Source organism: Canis aureus, chromosome 33 (assembly GCF_053574225.1).
Source record: "Canis aureus isolate CA01 chromosome 33, VMU_Caureus_v.1.0, whole genome shotgun sequence".
Taxonomy (NCBI): Eukaryota; Metazoa; Chordata; class Mammalia; order Carnivora; family Canidae; genus Canis; species Canis aureus.
The window spans coordinates 12350628-12372116 of NC_135643.1; the positions used below are offsets into that span (position 1 = coordinate 12350628).

At 36.5% G+C, this 21489-nt stretch overlaps 1 protein-coding gene across 9 annotated transcripts in view; it reads right to left on the reverse strand.

Annotated features, from left to right (window-relative positions):
* FAM13A (family with sequence similarity 13 member A) overlaps positions 1-21489 on the reverse strand; it is a 336858-nt gene that overhangs the window by 74946 nt on the left and 240423 nt on the right. For 7 of the 9 annotated variants that reach the window (XM_077882856.1, XM_077882855.1, XM_077882854.1 and 4 more), the window contains one exon: positions 11492-11533. The exons of the other annotated variants lie outside the window; for them this stretch is intronic. In XM_077882856.1, coding sequence (XP_077738982.1) covers positions 11492-11533 — 42 coding nt within the window. The remainder of the gene's footprint in view (positions 1-11491; positions 11534-21489) is intronic. 9 annotated transcript variants of the gene reach the window in all.

A 21489-nucleotide genomic window follows, 5' to 3' on the forward strand; every position in this document is an offset into this window, starting at 1 on the left:
AGAGGTTTAATCTCTCACTAAGTTTACACATCTCTGATTCTCTCAGTACTCTGGCTTCTGAGTGTGTTCTTAGTAAGGACATAATCCCTATTCTCTCTCTCTCTCTTTTTTTTCCATAATCCCTATTCTCCAATAATGCTGCTATTCATATAAGTAGTTAGCTGTACATCTAGTTGTTTTCTTAGAACAGATTACTTGAAGTACTTTTTTGGATTCAAATGGAATTTTCTTTTTTGAAATGTATACATTCCAGAAAACTTTTTATTTCTAGATTTTCATGTTTATTAGTATAAAATTACATCAAGCGGTTTATAATCTTTTTTTTTTTTTTTTTGAGAGAGGAATAGAGAGAGAAAGTGAGCAAGAGGAGAGGAAAGAGGGGGAGAGAGAGAGACTCTCAGGCAGACTCCCTGCTGAGCATGGAGCCTCATGGCCCTGAGATCATGACCGGAGCCGAAATCCAGAGTTGGACACTCAACCAACTGAGCCACCCAGGTGCCCTAGGTGCAGTCTGGGAGCAGGTGCCCTGGGTGCCCTGGGAGCAGTCTTTAATCTTTTTAAAAACTATTATATCCCTTGACCACAAACTTCAATTCTGATTATTAGTTTTGTTCTGTTTTTTTTTTCCTTAAGTTTGCTAGAAGTTTTTCTATTTTATAATTTTCATTTTTATTCCCAAAGAACCAGTTCCTGGATTCAAACATCAGTTCTGTTCTTTTTCCCATTTATTATTATTACAACCTTTTAAATTTCTAAGAGGTTGCTTTTTTTTTTTTTTAATATGGTTTCTTATTCTGATTGTGTGGTTCATTTGTTTTCATTCTTAAGAAGATGAAGTCACCTCATAAAAAGAGCTTAGATCCACAAATTTTTTTGACATGTACTTTCCCCCTTTTTCTTATCAATAGTTCTACAATAGTTTTTATTACCTCTGAATTTTTTCCTCCCTTTAAGAGAGTTTTCATTGGTTGATTGGAATTTTTTGGTATTAATTACACTGTGGTCAGAATACAGAACTGTGAATATTTTTACTTTCTATTTTTAAAGATTTCATTTATTTGAGAGGGAGGAGCACAGAGGGAGAGGGACAAGTAAACTACCCACTGAGCAGGGAGTCTGTTGTGGAGTTTAATCCCAGGACCCAATCTAAGCCAAAAACAGATGCTTAACCTACTGAGCCACCCAAGTGCCCCTAAAATTTCTACTCTTGAAGAACTTTCAGATACAACTGAAATTTTTGGAAAGTAGCTGGAATGTTTGAGCTCTACTTATAGGGTGCAAAGTTTAGTATGTAATGCTCATTTATTTGAAATCTCAGGTATTATATAAAATTCTCAGTGCTATTTATTTTGTAAATTGTTTATTATAGACATATAGTTGCATGCAGAAGTTCTATACTTCAAATGTGTTTGCCTGTTTATTCTTGCTAACTTAAGAGTTTAAATTTCTATCATTTGAAGCTGTGCTATTTTACACATGCTTATTTATAACCTTTATGTGTTTAGTATGGATTTTAACTTAAAAAGTAAGTCTAGGTTTGTCCTGTTGCACAAGTTTGGCATTGAACTCTGGCTCTCCTGGTATTGATATTGCCCCTCTCTGCTTTCCTTTTGTTCACATTTATCAGATATAAATTCTAGATTTTTAAAAAAGATTTTATTTATTCTTGAGAGACACACAGAGAGAGGCAGAGACATAGGCAGAGGAAAAAGCAAGCTCCCTGAGGGGAGCCCACTGTGGGACTCAATCCCAGGACCCCAGGATCAGGACCTGAGCTGAAGGCAGGTGCTCAACTTTTGAGTCACCCCAGGCATCCCTAAATTCTAGATTTTTATTATTAACCTTTCTGTGCCATTTTGTTTCAGGTATGGCTCTTTGGAGCAAAATAAACCTAAGTTTTGTTTATAATTTCAGTTTTTATTGAAGAATTTGACCATTTATATTTATTGTCATAATTGATGTATTTGTTCTAGTTTTGTGTTTTTGCTTTATGTTTTCTAATTTGGAGATTCCTTTTCCTCTGATTTCTGTCTTTGCTTTTATCTTCTGAGATTCACATTATAGACATCTTATACAAATTTCTACTAGTAGTTGCCTCTCATATCCATATCTCTAATTATTAAAATTAGAGATTTTAATAATTCTAATTAATTCAATGTAATTTAAAAATTCAAACCCCCCCCAAACAAAAAAACCCTCAAAACTCTTGACTTCTGCTTCTATTGTTCTACCTTCCATGCAAGACAAGAAATTCAGAATTTTGTTACTCTCTTTGTCCCTCCATCAATGATTATAATCAGGTTTCTCACTTAATTAAAAAAAATTCTTTTTAAAATACACCTTTCAATTATCTGGGCATAAACTTTGATTTCTACTTGTATTTCTATTAATATGGTTTTTTCCTTAGAGTTATAATTTTTAGGTTGGCTTCCTAATTTCTTCATATCTAGCATTATTTCTATCAGTTTTTTCTTATCCTTTGATCTCCTTTTTGGGGGAGCTTCTCAAGTTTCTTTTTCATCATGTACCTGATTTATTTTAAATAATTTCTGCTCTTTACTGTTTCCCACATAGTTTTTGAAATCTCTGCTAATATATTTCTAGACTCCCTTTTCCTTCCTTATTTCAGCTATTCTTCTATGTCTCTAGCCTTGTAATTGTAAACCTATTGGATTACCTGTAAAGCCTTACAGGTTCCTACTTATGTTTCAAAGAGGGTTGGTTATGTCTTTGAGCATTTTTGAGAAGATTAGTAATATTACTTTTCAAGTTTTCTTCTGAATCATATAAAAAGCAATACTTTGAAATGTTTTTACATTGAGTTCTCAAAGTAAGTCATCCTTTCTCTTAGTTTGTAATTTCTCTTTATAGGTCCCAAATAGTTGTGTTTTGTGGTTCCTAAGGAGAATCCATCAATCCCAGACAAGGTCATTATCAACAACCTGGGTAGGTAGATTGTTCTTTGTTTATTTCATTGTCCTTTGGCTGTGGGCAGATGCCTGCTCATGAAATTAGATTTTAAGAACCACCATATGAGTCTGCCCTAGAACAATCTATAATGCATTGATAGGTGCACATGCTATTTGGTCCAATTTTCTGCATAAGCTGGAGAAACAGGAATAAATTTCTCCTTTTTTTTTTTTTGTACAGTGTACTTCTGAAAGCATGCATTATATGTCCAATAATCCTTCTGCCTTTTTATCCTCTTCTTAAATGCTTTAAGTGATTGAATATCTCAGGGGGATAGTTTTGTATACTAAATATTCTAGGCTTTGAATAGATGTTGACACAAAGAAGCTAATGGGGGAAGAGAGGTGAAAACGAATATGCAGATGATCTCTTAATGGTTCAGAAAGAAACTTTCTGTTCAGTAGGGTGAATGTCATTTGTTTTTCTGGTCAGTGCAGTAGACAAAGGAAGGAATCCAACTTAGTTTTTTTTCCCCCTTTGTTCTTTCTTTGTGGTCATCTGTATTGTTTAGATGGTGGAACATGAAGCCTATAGGTGATAATATGTTTCTCAGTCCATCTCACTGATGTGTGATCTTTATGGTTTTATCGTTGTTACAAAGCTATCTCTAGTTCTTGCCTTTGGTATCATCATTTGAATTTAAATGGGAAGCTGGAGTAGTTACATTAGGTAGACCTGGTCTTTTATTTGTTTAAGTTAAAGGTTTACATTTTATTCTGAAGTTTTTTTTTATTTTTTATTTTATTTTATTTTTATTTATTTATGATAGTCACAGAGAGAGAAAGAGAGAGAGGCAGAGACATAGGCAGAGGGAGAAGCAGGCTCCATGCACCGGAAGCCCGATGTGGGATTCGATCCCGGGTCTCCAGGATCGCGCCCTGGGCCAAAGGCAGGCGCCAAACCGATGCGCCACCCAGGGATCCCTATTCTGAAGTTTTTATAAACAAAAGTCTATAGGAAGGAGGGAGACTGAAGAATGAAACAATAAGAGATCTAAATAGAATGGCCATAAAAGTGTCATTTCCTGTGAGTTTATTTTTCCTTTGTTTTAACATGCTGAGGAAAGACATGAAGAGAAGCATAAAAAACTTAAAAATTATATAATTTATCTATATCAGCATAGCCTAAACAATGTGCTTAGTATCTTAATTAACATTGATAGAATTAAACTCAGAATCTATACTTGTTTCTTACTAAATAAAAAATATGACTAGCTCAGATATGAAGAATTCAATATTGAATCCCTAAAGAATTATTTGATGAACATTAGTTAAGTTTATAATCATTCTTCACTATAAAATAATTATATTAGTTGTCTGATTTAGTGGTTTTCATCTAGGGGTATGCATTAAAATCTCTTATGTGACACTTTTCCTCTCAAATTTCTTGTGGTAAAGCACACATAACATTTACTTTTTTAACCATTTCTTAGTGTACAGTTCAGTGGCACTGAGTATATTCACAGAATGAATTCATTCTATGTATCTCCAGGACTCTTCATCTTGTAAAACTGAAACCCTGTACCAAATAAACAGTAACTCCTGATTCTCCCCTCCCCCCCCCCCACCCCGGGCAACCACCATTCTACTTTGTGTCTCTATGAATTTGACTATTTTAGGTACTCACATAAGTGGAATCATACACATGTCTTTTTGTGACTAACTTATTTCATTTAGCATAAATGTCCTCAAGGTTCATCTGTGTTGTGTGTATATCAGATATTTCCTCCCCTTTAAAGGCTGAGTAAGACTCTACTGTGTATATATGCTGCATTTTGTTTATCTATTTATCCAATGATGGCCACCTGGATTGTTACCACCTTTTGACTATTACAAATAATGCTGCTATAAACATGGATGTACAAACATCTCTTTAGGACCCCATGACCCTGTTTTCAATTTCTCTTCATCTTTCCCAATACTTTTTATTTTTCAAAGCAGACATCCTAATGGGTGTAAGTTACATCATTAAAATTTAAATGGGAAGCTGGTTTCTCATTATAGTTTTAATTTGCATTTCCCTGATGATTAGTGATGTTCAGCATCTTTTCATGTGCTTATTGGCCATTTGTACAACTTATTTGGACAAGTATCTACTCAAGTTTTTTGCCCATTTAAAAAATAATTTTGTTGTTATTGATTTTTTGGAGTTCTCTCTATATTCTGGATACTAATCCCTTATCAGATAAATGATTTGCAAATATTTTCCCCATTCTTCCTTTTCTTTCTGTTGATAGTCTTTTTTTTTTTTTTTTAATCCACAAAGTTCAAAACATTTCATGAAGTCCAATTTGTCTACTTTTTCTTTTATCTCCTGTGGTTTGGTGTCATATCTAAGAAATCACTGCCTAATTCAGGGCTGCATAGCTTTTGCCTCATATTTTCTTTTAAGAGTTCCTGTATATTTAGCTCTTACATTTAGGTCTTTGATCCATTTTGAGTTAATTCTTGTATATGATAGGATATCACAGGGTATGTGAATATCCTGTTTTCCCAGCACTAATTGTTGAAAAGACTATCTCATGATACTTACTGGAAATATGGACACCCAACACCACTGAAGGCTCAGAATCTTGGCCAGTGAGACCCCAGCATATTTAAAGAGCTCCACATACTTTGTACCATAATGGTAGTGTTATCAAAAACCAGAAGATAATAAGTGTTAATAAAGGTAAGGAGCAATTAGATTCATACATTATTAGTGGAAATGCACTTAGAAATGGCTAAGATGGCAATCTGTATGCTTATGGTTATTTTGTCACATTTTAAAAAATAATTAAAAATGGTTAAAATGGTAAATTTCAAGTTGTTTATATTTTGTTATTTACATTTACCCTCCCATGCCCTCAAAAAGAACTCCACAGGCAGAAATGATGTGTTTCCTCAATTTAGAAACACTGTTCTAGTTAAAAAAGGGCATGGGAAACAATTTTAATATATAGTTATTTGTGTCTAAAGACACCCAAATATCTAATTGACTTTATTATCTGGGGAAAAAAAATCAAATAGATAATAAAATAAAGAGCCTGCTTGTTGGGATGCCTGGGTGGCTTGGTGGTTGAGCGCCCTGCCTTTGGCCCAGGCCATGATTCTGGAGTCCCAGGATCAAGTCCCGCATCAGGCTCCCTGCAGGGAGTCTGCTTCTCCCCCTGCCTGTGTCTCTGCCTCTTTCTCTCTGTATCTCTCATGAATAAATAAATAAAATCTTAAAAAAAAAAAGAGACTGTTTGCTTACTGCACTCAATAGTCAACAACAAATATAATGCGTGATATATTACATTTTTCTAAACTATCCCATCTGATGAGATTTTTACCTCAAAATAATTTCAAAAACATACAATATAGTTAAGAAGAAAAATAAACTATTAAAATTTCATAAAGTTGACCAAAAAATCATAACCCTACACATTCTACCACAAATTGTTTGGAAAGGTAATCCCCAAAGAGCTATCTAAAAATGCTCTATAAAAACTTTTCTACATATCAAGATAGGAGTGGCATGATATACTTTTCAGATCCCGTCTAATGTCAGGTAATGTTTTAATCTAAATTTATCCAAAGCGGGCAGCCCAGGTGGCTCAGCGGTTTAGCACCGCCTACAGCCCAGGGCCTGATCCTGGAGATCCGGGATCGAGTCCCACGTGAGGCTCCCTGCATGGAACCTGCTTCTCCCTCTGCCTGTGTCTCCACCTCTCTCTCTCTCCTCTCTGTGTATTCTCATGAATAAATAAATAAAATCTTAAAAAATAATAAAAAAATAAAAAAATAAATTTATCCAAAGCTAATTTTTTCTTCAATGTAAATCTATAGTTAAAAGACTTTCATAAATTAATGATCCCTAGTTTCAAGGAATAAAATTATTAAAATACTGAAGAATGATTTGCATTTCAGACAGCTAATTTAGAAATAAATTATTTGATGTTCCTGATTCAGGAAAATTAGAAAACATAAATACTGAAACTGACCCTAAGCAATTCCAAATCTGCTAAAATGGTATTTTAGCTTCATTTTGTGAGTATTAAAACTTGGGCTGTAATTGATAAAGACTATCAATTTCGGAATATCAATGGAGCACAAAATGAGAAAGAAAAAGCAGATTAGCACAGTTGCTAAAAGGCAGGTTTAGAGCAAGGAGTACCATTCAGAGGTCAGGTGAGCTGGTTAGAGCCCAGTGACTAAGACTGATGATAGGTATGTAGCCCCCGAAGCACATTTAGGATTTTGACAAACCATAGGCAGAGATGGGCTTTGTATACAGGCTATACGTATCATCTATGTGTACAAACTGTATATATAATCCAGAATTTTTTTAAGAAGGAATTCAAGAGTAGAAGTCAGATGGGACAGGATAAGATGGGATGGGATCAAGACAGGATGTGAATCTGGCCATAAGGAATCTGAAGGTAGTATAGCTGAGATGGGAGTGGATAGAGATGGAGTAATAGAAAGTAGAGATTAAGAGCCTCAATCCCAGTGGGAATACACAAAGAAATCAAAATCTGCGTTTGCAGATACCGAAGACACAGACAAATGAAAGTAGAACTAGCAACAGATCCTAGCCAGATCGGACTGGATGACAGGCAAAAGAATTCAGACAATAACAGGCTAGAGGTGGCACAGAATGCCTATAGTAAGCTGCTAAATTGAGCAACTGAGGTAGGGGCACCTTCTGGGAGTCCAGCTGAGACCACGAGAGCCCAGGGTATGGACATCCTTGCCAAGAATGTTCTTAACCTGAAGTTTGCAGGTTCTTGTCTATTTTTTTTTTTAAGATTTTATTTATTTATTCATGAGAGACACCGAGAGAGAGGGGCAGAAACATAGGCAGAGGGAGAAGCAGGATCCATGCATGCTGGTACTTGGTCCTGGGACATCAGGATCAGGCCCTGGGGATGAAGGCAGGTGCTCAACCACTGAGCCACCCAGGCATCCCGGTTCTCATCTATTTTGTGGCAATCTTGCCAACGATTTGGTATAACTTGTTCTTCCCCTTCATTTCCTTAATCAGTTCAACAGGGTGGGTAATCTCTAATGAGCGTCTAGGGAACAATGACACCTACTGTTTGAGCTACTGTAGCTGCAGTCATCCTGCCACAGGAAACCGCAGCAAGTGCAGATTTGTAGCTACTATTTCTTTCCTTTAAAAAAAAAAAAAAAAGGACAAGTGTTCTGGTGAGTTAGGCTAGGGTGGAGAAGTGCTGAAATTACAGAAGACAGTTCTTATTACAGAACACATTTTATCAAGAATGAGAATATGAGAATATATGAGCGCATGTCTATTAATAACAATCTTAAAAACTGGAGGCAACTGAAATGTACAGTAGACTAACGTGGTTCAGCCACAAGTGTTTATAGCAGAGAACCATAATCACAGACACTGAAATTCTACAAAGTGAGAAGTAGAGCAAGGTAACAATTGAAATGGCCTCTGGCTCCCAGTTCCTGCATCCCACCTTCCTTCCTATAGGCATAGAAAGGTTCTGGAATCCCCACTAGTGCATTGCAGGTCCCCTGCATGCTCTCCATCTCTATCCTCTACGCCAGACACAGACTCTTGTCTTCATTATAAATAACGCACCTTGTCCCCACTCCAACAGCTGGATGCTTATCTGATCTCATGTATCTGAATTCCTTATGGATCATTTATTCTCCTTCCTCTGACACTGGAGCCCTGCCTTGCTCTTATCTTTTGTTTTGATCTGGTCTTCCCGAAGACTGCCCACTCTCAGACTTGCAGCCACTGAGTTTTGCCATTCTACCTCATGCTGGATCTTTCACAATAAACCACCCCTGAATATTCCACCACTGACCAGCTAGCTGTCCCATCCCCAGCCTCTCTGCCTGGCTGCCTGTGGCTGGATTGACTTTGTGAGAGTATCCATCTCAGCTGATGTGTCTCATCTCATTTGGACCTTTCCTCTTGGTCTCCATCCCTGCTCAGAAAAGCCAAAACCCCCAAAACAAAAAAACCTTGGCCAGTCAACAATTTTAAAACTTAATACACGGCACTCAATATTCAATATTCCTAGTCATGGAAGATATCATTTTGCAACCACCAATCACTTTTTATTTTTCAAAGGCACAGTAAATATTATTTTGGATTTTAAAAAGGCCAATTTAGTTTTTCATCATGTTGACAAATCATTATGAAATTCATGAGTCTAGCAGTAACTGCCCTTTCTGAGCATTATAGGAAGGGAATCTTAAGAAAGTAGGAGAGAAAGGAACGGAAGACAAAGAAGCTACAGAAATGTAAATATATTTAAAACACTTAAACACTCATTTGTTCTTACCAGAGATAGTGTGATAAAAGTGCACTAATTTGAAATTTAAATTATCAGTGGACATATTATGTTTCTAGTGCAAAAATCTTAAAGAACTTTAACCGTAGTTAGGAATCACGTTTTCTTTCTTCCACTTGAATTCTGTATGCTAGAACAACCCAAGAAAAGTTAATCTCAAAGCAGCCATGTAAATTATTTGAGAACAAAACCAAAAAAAAACCTCCCTCCAAACAGGTTCATGGATTACTAACAGATTCTTCTACTTCATGCCAAGTAGATAATAAAAAGTTAAATTAACTTGTACCAATTTCTAAAACTATCCTATTATGCTATTCACAAAAAGTAACCACATTTGAGATTTTAATTTCAGGACAAATAATAATTATTTTCTCATTTATTAAATAGCTCCATTTAGTTAAAATTTCCAGAGTATCTGCTGGTAACTTCCTTTTTCTGCAATATTAACTCTCCTATACATGCGGGCTAGTATACATATTCACTTTTTTCCTACTTCTGTAGTATTTTATTTTTATGACTCTTAACATTAAGATATCAAATAGCTTCTACCAAGAGTTATGGCAAATACATTTTCTTTATATTCTTTAACTTTCATTTTACAAGTACAGAATTTTTTCAAAGCCACATTAATCCAAACAATGAAAAAATCACCATGTAAGAAAACATAATTATGTATCTTTTAAGGCCTTAAGACTTATGAACCTATTTTTCCCATCTGCTTTTTAAAAGTATTAAAAAAATAAAATTCAATACTATATAAAACATAGACTGATATTACCCAGAGGAATAAAAATAAGACAGAGAATACTTCTTATTTGTAGGCATGATCTGGAGCTGCAGTCTTCTGTACTGTGTAAAATTTACTTTCTGTTAAGGTATGATAATCATTTGTTTGATATTACTGTGTGTATTTACATGATGAAGACCAGAGTCCCCATATACTCGGCAACCACACCCTCATGTGTATAGTTGAGGTAACCTACAAACCAGAATATGGTGATTTGGTTGGCAGGAAACCAGAGTGAATCAAATGGACCACCATGTTGTCTCAAACTAAAACCTCAAATGTTCTCTCTTTTGCCACAACGTGATTATGCAATATTTTTTGAGTTGCTGAAGGGCAGAACAGTACTGAAAAGCAGTTACTTGACTAAGATTGAAGTCCTATGACATATTTCTGAACTACTGTTGGTTGAATTAAAGCCTAAATCTAACTCTGAGACTATTACAACAAATCAGATTCAAAAACAAGCTATGTAACATATATCCTGACATTTCTTTAAAAAAGTAGATCTCAAAATTGAGGAGAGGGTTAACATCTACTTTAAATTCTATAAATTCGGGGATCCCTGGGTGGCTCAGCGGTTTAGCCCCTGCTTTTGGCCCAGGGCGCGATCCTGGAGTCCCGGGATCGAGTCCCACGTCAGGCTCCCGGCATGGAGCCTGCTTCTCCCTTCTCCTGTCTCTGCCCCTCTCTCTATGTCTATCATAAATAAATAAATCTTCAAAAAAAATAAATTCTGTAAATTCACCTGTTTTAATAGTTGTTATTACGACTTTATAAGCTTTAGAAAATAACCCTAAACTGTGAACTTGCTGAATACTTAGTTTCACACTCCACTACTACTTAGAAAATGATCTAACATAGCTGAGGCTTTGTGCTCACACCCCTCCCCTATCTGCATATATGCATGGAATAAAAAATTTTAAAATGTAGATTAACAGCCTAATCATTAGGCAGTTTCTGAAATTGACATAGCTACCTTGACATGTCTGAATTTTAAAACAAAATATCTCATTGTAATCTTTTTAGCTCTTTTAAATTTGTCTTAAGATTTCTTAAACCAGGGATCCCTGGGTGGCGCAGCGGTTTGGCGCCTGCCTTTGGCCCAGGGCGCGATCCTGGAGACCCAGGATCGAATCCCACGTCGGGCTCCCGGTGCATGGAGCCTGCTTCTCCCTCTGCCTATGTCTCTGCCTCTCTCTCTCTCTCTCTGTGTGACTATCATAAAAAAAAAAAAAAATTAAAAAAAAAAAAAAGATTTCTTAAACCAAAGATAAGAAAAACAGCATGAACAATATGGTGAAGGGTTCCAATGAGCTTAGTTTGGCCACACTGTAGAATATTCATTGAAAATTATTAAAATGGGGAAATAAACTCAAAGGAGCCTTACCCCTCCTCCATTCCCTGTAATAGAACAACAAAAATCAAATAAATACCTCAAATAGAAAGGTGATATAGGTCTTTCATCTTCTTGCGAACTAAAAGGAAAATAAATTTTGAATTAATTTCTGTTAATATTTTAACATATCAATTTTGCTAAAACTCTGTTCTACCTGTCAAATTTTATTTCGACACATTAGAACTCATCTCACAATGGAGTAAAGTTAGTAAAACACACTCTACCTTGGACCTAGCCAAGGTCAATTACTTCTTTATGGGAGACCATCAAAAGAGGTTTCTCTCAAGATTAGCCTCAGGCAAAAGTAATTCACATCACACTTTCATGAGGAAGCTTTTTACTACCTTATTTCTACAAGCCCAATCCAAGTTCCATATAGTATACATAAACCCCTAAAATGATTGCATACTTAATTATCTCAATAAAGTTAATTATAGCTCATTACCACAATGATGAAAGTAAGAAACAGCCAAGAAAATACTCCTTTATGTGTAAACCACTTTAGGAATGATGCCCTAGCAATGAGAGGCACATCAGTAAACACCCCTCTTGTACTTTGTCCTCTGTAGTTACTCTACATATTAATACGGATAACATGTAAGGACATAAATAAACTTACAGAAGTAGTTTACATTATTCAAATAATGCGATAGTTTACATTCTTCAAACACAATATGAAGCTTGATATAAAAGTATTTTTAAAAGTGTAAGATATATACAATATTTTTTCCTTTAATATGGGTTTTTCTTCTGATAAATGACTTCAGAGCAAAGAATGAGTCTCAGTGTCTGCTGGAGTGGTCTTTGGATTTTTTTGATTATGCATTCATAAAATCTGCTTTTAAACAGCAATCCCCTCAATATACGATTACATATCTATCTCTACTAATTATGTACATCATTAAACAGATAAAAGTAGAAATATAAACTATTAGATAAAATTAAAAAGAAGCTCTAATTTCTTCTTCTTATATCCCTATGGTTAATCTTGTACACCACCTGGAATATATATATATATATATATATATATATATATATACACACACACACACATATACATACACACATACACACTACCTTTGGGGAAGCAAGTAGATAATGTTAGCTTTCCCTCTCTCTCAGCTCATTTCTTATTTTCTAAAGGATAATTGATGAAAAAAGTTTGCTTCAGTTGATAATACTATACTGGCAAAATCTTATTACAAAGTTATATTATGAAACATACAGAAACACACCTGTCATGGAAGGTGAAAAGGTCTTAACATTTTAGTTGGAAGATGGCACATAAACTATGACATACTATTTTTCATTCTTTCATGATTTTGGTTTCCAATTTCATTATAGCTTAGCTGTTCTGATGTTTCAGCTGCCAAAGATTTTAATGTTTGCAATCAGTTGTGCCAATTCTTCCCAAGTGATACATAAGTGATGGATCAGCTTTATCATCGACTCTAATGTGAGTGGACTGAGGGCAAAGCTCATAGAGTCAGGCCGCAGAGCTGAAGAGTTAGAGGTGACATCTGGGAAATAAATGTCCATGTGTCTTGGGAAGAAGCTACCTGGAGCAGTGCTCTCACAGGAGGGAACTGCTTTAAGCAAAACTGGTACAAGAAGCCTACATAGTGGTTTCAAAAAATTTCTTGAAAACACTTAACAAAAAAATTATTTAAAAATGTTGGAATTGGGTTTCCTCTCAAGGATTCACTGTCAAAAAGTACTAGTTATGATCAACACTATGCAAAAAGGCTGCAGTGAAAAACGTGTAACAGTTTTATTATTATAGGAAAATTGCTTCCATGTGTTATAAAAATGGGCACTGTACTAACTACTCTTGGGCCCAGAACAGATCTTTAACTCTAACATGTAACAAGTTTTAATGAAAATTAACAAGGGTACTTTAGTGAAGATTCAATTAACAGTTCGGTTGGTTTCCTTAGAACTTTGAAGTGCTTTTGGGAGAAGATTTAGAGGGTGCAGAGTTCTAAATACAGCTGTTCCTATTTTTTGGCTAATGTTTATTCTGTGTGTGTGTGTGCTAAATTTCTTTGTAGCAAATAGAGGCAGTAAACATCAATCCTTTCTTCCTTCACATCTTTTCTCTGGCACACATTTATTCATTAGCCAGATGCTCCTTACTGGGTGCTCCAACATTAATTAACTTATGTAAATCCTCATCAAAACCCCTCCTGGTACTTGCTCCTCAACTTGAGGAAAGTGGGCTCTGAGTGGGCACATAACATGCAGGTCACACAGCTAGTGATGTCTACGTTATTGTATTACATGTTAGTCCATTTTTGTTATTCACTGTCTTCCCTTCAGTTTTAACCCATCAGAATATGGTGGGATGGACAGGTAAAAACAATTGGCATGGGCAGCTCCCGTGGCTCAGCGGTTTAGCCCGCCTACAGCCCGGGGCGTGATCCTGGAGTCCCACGTCGGGCTCCCTGTGTGGAGCCTGCTTCTCCCTCTGGAAAGGCAGGCGCCAAATCGCTGAGCCACCCAGGGATCCCCTGCACTGAATTTTATAGGCAATTTTATGAAAAAATGATTAAGGACAATTCTTCCAAACAGAACTGAGAAAATAAACTTTTCTGCAAAATTTAGATATCAGAATACAAAACATTTGAATAAAAGTCACCATTTCTATATTTGCACAAAATGGATTTTTACTATTACAGGCCCCTAAGCATCTATTTATAAAGGTTATTTATACCCGTTCCTGGATTTACATTAATTTTAGGCATGTCCAATGATATTAAATGATTCATAATTTTTGGCCTAAATTTTAAGTTGAGAAATAACTTGACTCACTCTTAATTTTAAAAAATAAGCACAAATCCTATGAATGAGAAAGGGAATGAGTGTCATGAAATTAAGTCAATGACAAACTCTGATCATTCAATTTCCTCCTTGGTCACCAGTATAAACACCAGGTTTTAATTATTTCCTGATTGCTAACTGTGAATAATGGCCAAGCTTAAGCAGCCATTAATTTGTCTTTTTTCTCTTTTTAAAATTGGAACATACATTGAGAGATATGGGCAGCCACCTCATGTATGTCCTCATGTATGTCAGGCAATCAGGTGCTTCATGTTCTCAAACATGTGGTGATATATTCTCTCAAGACAACTACCCCTGGGAAGAATGTTTATCAAATAGACCCAAATAACTGTCCAAACCTAGGAACCTACAACTGAGAAGAGCAAGAACAGATACTATGTTTTTAGGGGGATCCCAGTCTAATGTATTATGTGGCTCAATGCTGGCAAATACACATATATTAATAACACCTAGACTTACAGTTTCTTCACAAGTTGCACTAATTTCTAACCTGAAGCTACAGAATAAAAATGTCTATCAATTTAATTACACAGCAAGCTTATATCATAAATGCATGGCACTTTCCATGTCTGAGAGAAACCAAATACTGGTGGGAGAATCCTCAGAGTGTGGTATTCAGAATGGACCTTCCACTCCTGGATCACACTGATTTAGTAATGAGTTAGGGGCAGATGGGGTTAGATAGGGAAAGATAAGGGAAAGGCCCAGAGTCAGGCTCCCAGGAATCTGTGGGCTCCCATAAACCAAACACCAAGGACACAGAAAGGCCTCACAGTCAGGCTCCTACCCATCCAAGAAAAGAGGTAAGATAGTAAAAACAAAAAATAAACCTGGCTCCCTAGCTCCAAAATGTTAGGGAGTATCCCCCCTTAATGGCTACTAAGTAATCTCAGAAATCCCAGATATAGAGAATTGTTATGGAAGAGATATTAACCAGAGAGAAGGGAACACCTTGTTTGTGCTCATGTTATTTAAAAAAAAAAATATTGTTATTATGGTAGCTCTAAGTCCACCATGTTTGTTTTAAATATCTACCCTGAGGGGAATCCCTGGGTGGCTTGGTGGTTTGGCGCCTGCCTTTGGCCCAGGGAGTGATCCTGGAGTCCCGCGATCCAGTCCCACGTCAGGCTTCCAGGAGCCTGCTTCTCCCTCTGCCTCTCTCTCTCTCTGTGTCTATCATAAATAAATAAATAAAATCTTAAAAACAAACAAACAAACAAACAAACAAACAAATAAATAAATAAATAAATATCTACCCTGATATCGACAAGAAATTTACCAAGTTCCCTGGTCAGTTTCCTATAAAGGCCAGACCATAAAAGCCCTCAGTGGCAACCCTGTTGGGACTCCATTCACTTTTGAGAGCTTTCTGTTATCTCTGCTTAGTAAACTTCTATCGATTTGCTCACTCTCTGTTGTCCCTGAGATTTATTCTTCGACTCTGTGAGCTAAGACCAAGCTCTCCTCTATCAAAACCACTATTCCATTCAATTCCCTTTTGAACTGTTCTGATAAATGTTCTAATTAGACCATCCTAATTGGTTATTGTGGCTGGCTACCAAAAAAAAAAAAAAAAAAAAAAGTCATCTGCATATTTACACATTTAACAAAATTTTCAAGTGATTTGAGTTTAGCTATAGTTTGCAATAGTTCCTTGAGTACTGAAGAGTATTAAAAAGTAAATGATAAGGATTAGGTTTTCATTCATGGGAGAAACTAGAAAAACAATCTGTGGGGGGGCTTAACCCAAAACAACAAGGGAGAGCTAAGCTAGGGAGCAATAGGATACAATTAAAAGTATGACGTAAACATTTTTTTCTGGAATTAGGTTTTTTCCTCACGTTGAGAATTTTCTTAGAGTGATGAGGTGAATAAAGCTAGCACATTTTCTTTCCTTTCTTCCCCCACAAAACCTCAAATGCCACACTTCCTTGAGCATTTTCAATTTATGCCCAGTCCCAGGCATGAACCTCTCCAGTAGAAATGAAAACAAGTTATTTAATTTAAATTTAAGAGCAAATCAACTTTCCTGACCAAAGGGTTAATGCAAAGAGCTGAAGCTGTTAATATTCACAGGATATGTATTTTTAGCCAACACTAAGAGCTATTATTTTTGAGGCAAAATAAACAGACAAGACAAAAAGATGTTCAAAAATTGAGAACTTTTTTCTCAATAAGATAGGAAAATATTTTTACCACTTTCTTGATCACCTAGTGGAAATTTGAAATATATTGGTTATGGGTTGAATTGTGTCCCTTCAGAAAGATATGTGGGAACATTAACTTCTAGTACCTCAGCATGTCAATATTATTTGGAAATAGAATCTTTACAAAGGTGATCGAGTTAAAACGAAATCATTAGAGTAGGCCCTAATTCAGTATAACTGGTGCTTATAACAAGGGAAAATTTGGACACCCAGACAGACATGCACATGGGGTGAATCGCCATGTGAAGACAGAGATGTGTCTGTCACAAGCCAGGGAACTCCTAGAACTAGCCCTAGAGAGGCTTGCAACAGATTCTTCTCCAGAGTCTTCAGAGAGCACATGGCCCAGTCAACAAATTGATTTGGGATTTCTAGCCTCTAGAATTAGATAAGTAAGACAATAGATTTCTGTTGTTTTAAGCCAATCTGTTTATTACAGCAGCCCCAGGAAATGAATATATCCACTAAATTTCCTCCCCTAAATTCAGAAATAAGAACCTGCCAAACAAAGGTGTCTCCATCTTACAAAAAAGGCTGTCTCTAGAAATTCCTTTGTGGACATGCTATGACTAGAATTGATTTCCAACACTGACATGGGGATTTGATTTTCATGCTTGTAGTAAGCTCTCATTCAAATGAAGTATCTTCAATAAGTAGTCCAGATAAAATAGTTTTAAAAAAAGTTTTTCAAAGAAAAACTTTTGGCTATGATCCATTTAGAAACACATTTTATATTTTTATGCATATGCATAAAATGGACACAAAGTTAATGAAATTATTTTTACCTTGTTTGGATACTTTTTTACCTTGTTTGGATATTCCCACTGAGTGTGGAGCCCAACATGGGGGCTTGAACTCATGACCATGAGATCAAGACCTGAGCCAAGATCAAGAGTTTGACACTTAACCTATTCAGCCACCAGGCCCCCCTGAGTAGACATTTTCTATTGTGTTACATTTAACCTATGTAAATTATGTAAAATACTGGTCACAACCTGCTAAATTGATTTTATGACCACTAATAGGTCATGACCCACAGTTAAAAAAAATGACCACAGTTAAAAAAACAGTGTTCTAAAACACTATGCCAATTCTACTTCTCCCTTCCTTGATATATATAATGCACACTCAATGAATGTTGTTGAATTAAGATCTATATTCCCACAGGACAGAAAGAAAACACTATCTTTCTCTGCCCCATTGCCGGAATCAGCTCTGGGCCAAAGTAGTAACGATTTTGTCCAATCCGGATGGCAGAGAAAGAGAGGGAGGAAATGGTCCCAGAAAAATCCAGTAGTGGGCATGACAACAGAGTTCTAAAAAGCCTTGGGGAAGACAGAGTACTTCTAGGTCTCCTTTAAATGTTCTTTACCTGGTTGAACCACAGGATAGTATCAAGAATGAGACTCGGGGGACACATGGTCTCTTTGGATTCCTTCCGATTTTATAACTGTGGCATTCTTTATCAACCTGTATCCTGTCTTTTAGATTCAAAAAGCATATTTGGAGGGAACTAAGGAATTCTCTAATTCAGTCCCATTCACTTAACAACTTCCATCTCTGGACGTCCTTTTGATGAACATCATTCAGAGATTTGAGGGGAATGAGGATGTGCACAGTCAAGGAAGAGCTTCTCATCAGTGAGGGGAGGGTTCCTTTATGCTCCACTGAGTCTCTCCTTGCAGTCAGAAAGTCAGAAGTGAACCATAACTACTGCTGACTGACTGACAGCCAGGAGGCTCACACTGTACTTCACAGGGGATCTTGGCTGGAGATATGTTTTGAAGTCACAGAACAGAATTCCTTTTATTACACTGAAGTCATGTTAACAAGCCAACTGCTCTCCTTAAAGAAATTTATCCCTTATCCCCACATTTGGCCAATCACCAAACTGTGCTGATTCTCCCTAAAAAAAAAAAAAAAAGACAAGTCTCTTGAACTTGATGTTTTCTATTTCCTTCTATTTCCATTGCCTTTGGCTTTTCCAGAACCAGTACTATTTCCCTGCTACCCATACCTGTTTATCCTTAATACTCCACCAGGTTTATACTAATTTAAGTCTCTCCCACTTTCCCATTGCTTTGGGATAAAATCCCAATGTCTAAATCTGGCACAAAAGGTCCCTTCCAATCTAACATACCTCTGTAGACTACTCACTACATTTTTGTAACTCCTCCTGTTTGTATGTGCTGTTCCCTCTGTCTTAAAAGTTTCCCCCACCTCTCTCTGCCTGGTAAATATTTCATCTTTCAGGGATGCCTGGGTGGCTCAGTGGTTGAGTGTCTGCCTTCAGCTCAGGGCGTGATCCCGGAGTCCTGGGATCGAGTCCTACATCAGGCTCCTTGCATGGAGCCTGCTTCTCCTGTCTGCTTCTCTCTCTGCCTCTCTCTGTGTCTCTCATGAATAAGTAAATTAAAAAATCTTTAAAAAAAAAATCATCTTTCAGCTCAAGTGTCATCTAATCTCGAAAGCCATCTCCAGCACCCTGGTGAGGGAGATGCTTCCTCCTCCAGGTTCTGATGTATTGTTCATAGCAAGAAATGAGCAACACAACACCAAAATTCACGAGTTCAGACTCTTGCCTCACTTCCTGGATTTGTCCAGGAACTAGCATCTTTGTACCACCACTAGCATCTAGAACACTCCAGGTGCTCAGTAAATGGCTGAGTAAAATTAGTATCATCAAGACTTTGCTGAGTACTAACACTACTGTTTGATGTAATATTTTGAAAACATACGCTGTTTATTATTTGTAAAATTAGTTGGGCCAGCTAGAAGCATTTTCAGATATGTGCATGTTGATTATTTTAAGTTATCTTGTTCCATTCTATTCAAAACCTAATGAAATCACAACTATGCCATGGGTTTTCTCTCATCCTTAAAGGTAAGAAATTAATTTTTCTTCAATGGCACCTTGAGGTGGGAGTTCCTGCTACTATGCCAGTAATGTAAATGCTGTAGTTTCTGTGGTGTAGAGTGAACCCAGAAAAGGATGTGTTCAGGCAAGGTAATATGGCCTTGCCACACATTCTATCTGTTTGTTCTGGCTTGAGAGCAGGAAAAGAAAATTATTTCACTGTAAGCCCCAAAGGTTGTTTGGGGCTTACAGAAATTTTTGGTTTAGTCACAAAACTATTTTCAAGGAAGCTGGAAGCTTTCATTTGTCTTTGAGATTCTTGTTCAGAAAAGTGATGCTTTTCATTGATTGCCTTAAGGAGGTAATAGTTTAGAATGCTAAATATAGTAACATTCTTTATGGGGGAGCTGACATTAGTTGATGAAAAAATATTTTTACAACATTAATAAATACGTTAAAATATTTTCTAATCTTTAAATAAACTCAAAAGAATATGAGAGGATACCTGTAGAAGAAGGAAATAGTTATTTTTACTTTTAAAAATAATTACCATTTTAACATTATTGATGGTTTGTTATTATATATTTTATTTAACAGATACTAATTTACCAAACTGTTAGGTCTGAATGTGGATTTCTTGAGGGAGACAAAAATATTCAGAAAGCAATGCAAAGTATCCTCTCATCTTTCTTCTAACAAACCCTTCCTCTGCCAGATACAAAAGCCCATTGAGCATTTTTTGAGTGACTACTATGTATCGTAGCCAATGACAGGCACTGCAGATACACCAGCTAATAAGGTATGATCTAAATCCTTACAGAATTTATAGGCTAGGGAGAAATAGAAACTTGAAATTTGATAATGATTATGAAAAAGGATATATACAGTTACCAGGTATTGAGGGCTCACCATAATAAGTCAAGGCTTTGGGCTAAGAGCTTCATAGACCTTTTCTATGATCCTCAAAGACACCCTCGGAGAGAGTGTCACTAACTGGATTTTTTCAGATAAGGAAAATAAACCTTAGAAAGATTAATTAACCAGCTAGAGGCCACAGAGCCATGCAGAGCTGAGCTCCAGACCTTTCACTTAAGCGGTTAGAGGTTAGAGGACATGAGCCAACACTGGGAACGAGTTTTGAGGATCATAGAGGCATTACTAGGAGGAAGATAACGGATAGGGAACTCCTTAACAAAGAGAATGTGTGAAGGCAGGAGGTGGCATGCCGGGAGTTCAGCACTGTGGACGTGGCAGGTGCATGCTAGGTAGAGGCACCAGGGCCAGGCAGGCACTGGAGTTCCTGCTAAGTCAAGGAACTGAATATGAAGGAGAGTCACTTATAAAAATACTACACAGTGTATCAATGGTCTATTCTGGCTGGCGGTTGGTTCCTAATCTTGGTTTCAGGGCTATTTTAATCTAGACAGCGAAGTTATATTTCTTTCCATGATCATTTTACTGACAGCAACATACTTATGTACGATCTTAAGCTCTTTCTCAACCCTTAACTTTTTCTAGTGTCTTAATTCCATTCAATTTGATCTGAGTAAAGCAGTTCTGTTGTTTTTATTTTTTATTTTTTTCTGTTGTTTTTATTTCTATTAAGTTCAAGTTTTCTGATTTTTGATCTTATAGTTGATAAGATACATGATTTCCTGATCCCAAACTTTAAAGGTTTTATCAAATGTATCCTGTGTCTCTCCTCTTCTCCAGTGTCCAGTATTTTAATTTACTTAGGTATCTTAATTTTGAAAATCAACTATTTTGGTTTTTTTTTAACCACCCCTCTCTCCACTATTTCCCATTAACATGCCATTCTTATGCGAGAATTAAATCAGCTTTCACATTTGGTTTTGTAATAAGCTGCCTGCAGGTTATAAGGTAGTGTCCAGAAGAGGCAAATCTTTAGAGACAGAAGGTAGATTAGTGGTTGCCTAGAGTTGGGATAGGGGATTATAGGGAGATTGTGGCTTGTTTTAGTCAGTTTGGGCTGTTCTAACAAGATACCACAGATTGGATGGCTTGAACAATAGAAACATTCACTTTTCACAATTCTAGAGAATGGAAGTCTAAGATTATGGTGTCATCATGGTCAGGTTCTGGTGAGAACTCTCCCTAGCTTGCTGGCTG